A 6,000-nucleotide genomic window follows, 5' to 3' on the forward strand; every position below is an offset into this window, starting at 1 on the left:
TAACCTTCTGTGACTCCTGTTCCAGGGAAATCTAATGTCCTTCTCTGGCATCTGCAGGTGTTGCATGCACATGGTGTATAGACATACATGTAGGTAAAACACACATTTACATAAAATAAGAATAAAGAAAAAATATTTTTAGTTTACTTTCTTGCCATTAGGTATCTACATTAACTGTTGACTAAAGCCCCAGTGACCACCGGGTAGCATTTTTTTCATGAATTTCTCTGAATATCTCAGGTTCCCAGTAAGACAAGTACTCAGTATACACATGGCACATCGGTAGGCATATGATATATTGCTGTTCAACAATATGAAATATATTCATTGAAGATCTCAGAGTAGGTAAGAGAGGGAACTTAGATTCAACTCAGGAATGCTAGCTGCATGCAGTTGTGAAAAAACAAACAAACAAACAAACAAACAACTGCTTCTTTTCAGAAAATCAACAAAAAACCTGGTCAGCTGACCAATGAAAGTATATGGACAGTAAATAAGTGTATGAAAAAGCCATCAGTGAATCAAAACTCAAAATAATAAAAAAATAATAACTCACCTATTAGAGTGCTAAGAACTAAATGCTGAAAACATCACGTGATGACAAGGGTGTAGAGACTGAGAGCACTCATTCGTGACTGATAGAGATGAACAATGTCAGAGCCACTTTGGAAGACAGGTTGGCGTTTTGGTAAAGACATTAAATATAATTTGAATATGCTATTGATATTTACCAAAATAAATTGAAAACAGCCTACACTAAATTCTTCACATGAATATTTAGCAACCTTCTTCACAGACGTTCAAAATTAGAAGTCATTAAGATGTTCTTTATTAGGTAGAAGAACATGCTGTGCACATTCATATAAAGGAATATTAATGGTTGATAAAGAAATAAACAATCACAAAGATGCTGGGAAAATCAAAATTAGGAAGACAAGAAAAAGATCAAAGATATCCAGAGGTTAGAGAGTTTAAGTTTAATCAATAACCATGAGCTTAAAAAGTGATTTTTAAACTGGCTATCCATATGTATAAAAATAAACCCTTCCTTCTACCTGGATAAAAATGAAATCCAAGTGAATCAAATCTTAACCTAAGATTTGAAACCTGAAAAAATACATGCGGGCAATACACTCATACACATAAAATAAAATTAATTCTTAGAAATAAAAATACCCGAGTACATAAGAAAGAAACAAAACATATGTACCCACAGGCGCACACACATTCCATACCACCTAGTTAAAACTATAACTGATTATCTGAATATCTGAATACACAGAATTTGGGTTCTAGAAATGTGAAGTCGCTTGGACACTGATCTTACCGTGGATGACTAAGTATGAAATTTACTGAAGCATTTACTGAAGAACAGGACCCCAAAGCAGATGATTGAGAGACTAAGAACTTTTAAAGAGCATATCCAGGGAAAAGAAGACCAAGGATAGAATGTTTCCACCACCATCACCCAAAAAAGCTGGGTTCCCAGTTTGAGGCTACTGGAGTAACTGAAAATCAAGGAAAAAAAATTAAATAAGGAAAAATGGGCCTCTTTAAAATTATCTACATCTAAATAGCCCTTGGATTCTTGACCAACTCTTTAAGTGTGCAGCTGCAGCAAAAATGCTGGAGTTACAGGCTGAGCAAAGTTCAACAGCTCCTTATTTAGAGGGCATTTGGGGTTGAATCTCATCTACTTTAGTGCATAGGGGTTACTGTAACAGCATACCACAGGCCCTGTGGCTTATAAGAAAATTAAATTTCTCTCTCATTTTTCTGGCAAGACCAAGGCACTGGCAGGTTCAGAGTCTAGTGAGGGTTCTGCTTTCTGATCTGTAGGTGCTATTTTCTACAGGCTTTCTTATGTTTTCCTGATGCTCCTGAACAAGTAGAATAATATATTAGTGCTGGAAAGGTTAAAAAGTACATTGAACTACAGAGAAAAAATAAGGGGAAAATATAGACTTCATTGTTGATTCCTTTCTCCCTCGTCTGCCATTAGAAAATCCTGTTAACTATTGTCCAAAACATATGCTGACTCTAAGCATTTCCCATCCTTCCTTGAGTAAAAACCACTATTAAACACTCTTTCCCCTGGAATACTATGATAGTATCTGTGGTTGACAATCTTACTCAATCATCTTCCCAGTAGGGAAAAGGAAGTAAACCTATTGGGGTGCGGCAGGGGATGAGGGAAAATGAAAGACACTGGTAAACAGGCAAGGGCAATAAACAGGCTTGTTTTCCCCTAATTTTAGTAATTTTATACATAACACCAAAAATTGACTCTGGAACATACAGCATTCCTATAAAACACTGTACAAGCATTCCAGACAAAACTGTCCAAAGGATAAAAACTAAAAGTAACCACTGTGTATACACCATCTGCTTAAAGTATTAATTGGTAATGAGGGACAGCACTGTTGGATATTTCTACCATGTAAAAATTATTTATACATATGGAGATATGCACGGAAAGTTTCTCTTTGGTTTTTACAGGGTTTCTCTGTGTAGCCTTTACTGTTCTGAAACTAGCTCTGTAGACCATGCCAACCTCGAACTCAGAGATCTGCCTGCCTCTCACTCCCAAGTAATGCTCTTAAAGGCATGTGCCAGTTACCACCTAGCCAGAAACTATTAATTTCAAAGTAAGCTAGTAAAGTAATTGTAGCAGATATGGAAGACTGTGAAGTTCTATCAAAGTTATAAGAAAGGGCTAAGGGTATGTCCCAGTGGTAGTGTGTTTGACCAGCACAAACAGGGTACTGGGGTTAATTCCAACTCTTGGGGATCAAAAGAAATAACTAAAAAGAAAACAAGTTATTAAAGAAGCTTTCAGAGCTAATGCCATCAAAAGTAAATAGAAATTGCAATTTTTGCTTTATAAATGAAGCTTTTGTTGTGGAGGTAGTTCAGTGGTAAAGACCTGGGTTTGACCCTCAGGAACCCCTCTCACCCCACACACACAAAGATTGAAGGGGGGGGCGTCAGGGATTCACAGAGACTCGGAGACAGAGCAGGAGAATTAAAAAATGTGAAGTTTTATTTTATCAGACTACCACAATCAAAATGCATTGTAATAGTAATGGCAGCAGCATATAAGAGGACAGGGACTTAATAGATCATTAAGAGTAACAAAAATTGTGGCTGAGGGAAGTTTACCATCTATTACAACCCCACTATCCACAATAGTCCACGGGTGTGTGTGGTAAGTGTGTGTGTGTCCATATGTTTGTGCACGTGTGTGTGTTTTATTCTCTGTGTTCATCATCAGTGGCATCTAAAACATACTGTAAAGTGGGAAAAAGCAAGTTGCAATAGAGTGTGCTTTCCTCTAATTTATGCATTTGTATTAATAGTCATTTGGACATTTTATTACACACAAAAGATTGAGACTGTCTTGTTCTAGCCATGTTAGCCATATTTTCTCTTCTACAAATCACATCAGAAGAACTTTCCTGCAGTGAGAGAGTAAATTGTGCAAACACAGAAAGCAGAAGCCATTAGGCACATGGGTCTCTCTGAATTCGAACATGCTTGTATCTTCCCATACTTGACTACACTCTATGCGCTGCTCTAGAATGCAGTTCCCCACAGACCTGCATCAAAGTCTTCCGGTGTGAAGGAATTGGCAAATCATGGCATGAACATTTCAGTAAACGATATTTATCAAACCAGAGAAGAACTGCCCTATTCACAGAATGACATGTGGAAAGCCTGTCTTCCCTTTTTACCTTCCTGTGGTCCTCCTTAGTTCCACATTCTCACCTAATTATCCTCAAAGGTCTAGAATGAACTAGTTAGCTTTGAGGTTCCTGTCCTGCATGCAAATGAAGACTAGAACAGTCTTCCTGTCTACAAAACTTACAAGTGTGACTTAACAGACTTAGCCCAAAGTTAGAGCCTGGGCAGAATCACATGAGCTTGAAGTAAAAGACACAATCACCTACGGCTCTGAAGACTATGTAAGAAGGAAGGGAAAGATCTAGAAAGCCCTCTGAATATTCCACTGACATTTCAGAAATGTCCACCTACTTGTATGCAATACAATTGTGTCATTGTCCCAGAAACCACAGAGAAAATAGGTCACAGACACTGATATTCTGGCATATTGATAAATAATTAAATAGTCATTATTATTCTCCTCAAATAAATCTGCTTGGTTTTCAAAAACCATGAAAATTTTGCCTGGAAAAGATGAGACACCAATGGAAAAAGAAAATAAATTAGAAATGAAATCATTTTATTTGCATTGCTTTACTTTCCTGTTTCAAGCAAGATAGTTGCACACTTGAGTTTCGCTGTTGTTGTCCTGAAAAAACTAACAGAGTGGAGTAATTACTATTAACACATTTGCTCTTCTCAGCATCTCATGATAAGTAAATACTGTTGCTTCTATTTTTTTCAAGTGAGGTATAATCAGGTAAACTGAGGCAGGAGCAGCACTCAAATCGCAGACCAGCATTTTCTTAAAACTTTTCTCTTCGAGCTAAATGAAATTCAAGAATTTTTTCTTCCTAAAATGCAGGGAATTCTGAGCCACAAAACATAGGCCCCCGGGAAAGCCATGAATCCTGCATGGCGCATCAAAAAAGTCGGATTGGGCCTAACAACTGTAATTTATGTGTGAGTGTGTGGAGGGGGTGGATGAAGCCTTTGTCGGGATACCCACCGGCTCCCGGGACGCCAGTGGCCAGCAGCAAGATCTGTCTGCACCCGCCATCACGACTGAACGCGGGTGCCCAAGAGGTTCTGTGACCGCGATCCCACGCATGCGTGGCCAGCCTTGGCGCTTACCTGGTGCGCCTGGTGGAGAGGAACAGGGCCAGGAGGAGCAGGGTGGCTGCAAAGAGCAGACCTGGGAGGGCCAGAGGCCCTGGCAAGCTGGCGTCTAGGGTCGAGGCTCCCTCCATCTGGACTAGGCAGCTCTGCTGGGGCGACCGCTTTTGCTTCAGCACAGAGCCCTTCTTCTCGACTAGAGGCTCGGCACTGCCCGCGGCGCAGAGCAGAATGTCAGAGCGGTTCCCAAAGCTGAACTACAAAGTTAGTGGAGTCCCCTCCTCCTCTCCCGCCCCCCATCGCCTCCCCCTGACCCTAGTGCACCGCCTAGCACCGCCCCCGGCTCCTGTGGCAGGAACTTGCCAAGGAAGAGGGAAAGTATTAGGATTTTCCCAGGTGAAGACAGGAAGCTTAGGGGAGAGGGGGTGTTGTTTCTGGGTGAGCAGTGAGACCACAAGAGGGACCCTGCCTGACGCCTCTCCCCACCCTGTTTTAGCATAGGTCATCCAAAACTGCTGGCAGATACCGTGCAGGATGTACCAAGGCCAGCTTCCCCCTTCATCACCAGCATCTATTGAATATGTGCAAAGGTTCACACCAGAAAAGGGGTAAGGAGGCAGGCCATCGTTCAGAGGACGCTGGAGTGCACACAGAAAGAAGCCACAGGTAAAAATAAGAAAGCCCACAAGCCGTGGTGTACAGCACATTCCACAGGCAGAGAACAAGACCTTTGAAAAGTGTCCTCTTCTTGACGCTGAGGTAGATACCGGCTTGATGCTGAAGCCTGAGAACAGGAGTCAAACCCTGCCTTGATAGAAAAAGTGAAACTGGCTGAAGAGGAGACGTGCTGTTAATTTCACAATGAGAGTAAACCCCCACCCCCGCCGCCTTTTTCCATAATTCATGACTACCCCGCAGATGCTTTACATGTTATTCCCAAAACTGTGACTAAGTTTTAGCAGTATTTCATAGAACACATTCAAATTGTCCTGTGGACTTAGTTGATGAGTATTCACCCTTATCTTTTCCACTGGCAGCTTCCATCCTCACCCTGTCCCTGAGCAATTGCTACTAACAGCTTCAAAATCGGTCTCCATGTCTCTCACCATTTTACACAGACCCATTTTTACCCTGTCCCAAATTCAGAAACTGATATATACTCCATGTGAAATGAGAAGTATTAATCCCAAAGATTCGAGAAAAATACCACCAACCCAAATT

General features: G+C 40.9%; 1 protein-coding gene across 1 annotated transcript in view; it reads right to left on the bottom strand.

Annotated features, from left to right (window-relative positions):
* Positions 1-5,066, bottom strand: part of LOC110543711 (cytochrome P450 7B1) — a 198,607-nt gene extending 193,541 nt beyond the window's left edge. Inside the window, exon 1 of the mRNA XM_060385739.1 lies at positions 4,798-5,066. Coding sequence (XP_060241722.1) covers positions 4,798-4,913 — 116 coding nt within the window. The 5' untranslated portion in view covers positions 4,914-5,066. The remainder of the gene's footprint in view (positions 1-4,797) is intronic.
* Between the last annotated feature and the right edge of the window lie 934 nt (positions 5,067-6,000).

This window comes from Meriones unguiculatus, chromosome 6 (genome assembly GCF_030254825.1).
Source record: "Meriones unguiculatus strain TT.TT164.6M chromosome 6, Bangor_MerUng_6.1, whole genome shotgun sequence".
Classification (NCBI taxonomy): domain Eukaryota; kingdom Metazoa; phylum Chordata; class Mammalia; order Rodentia; family Muridae; genus Meriones; species Meriones unguiculatus.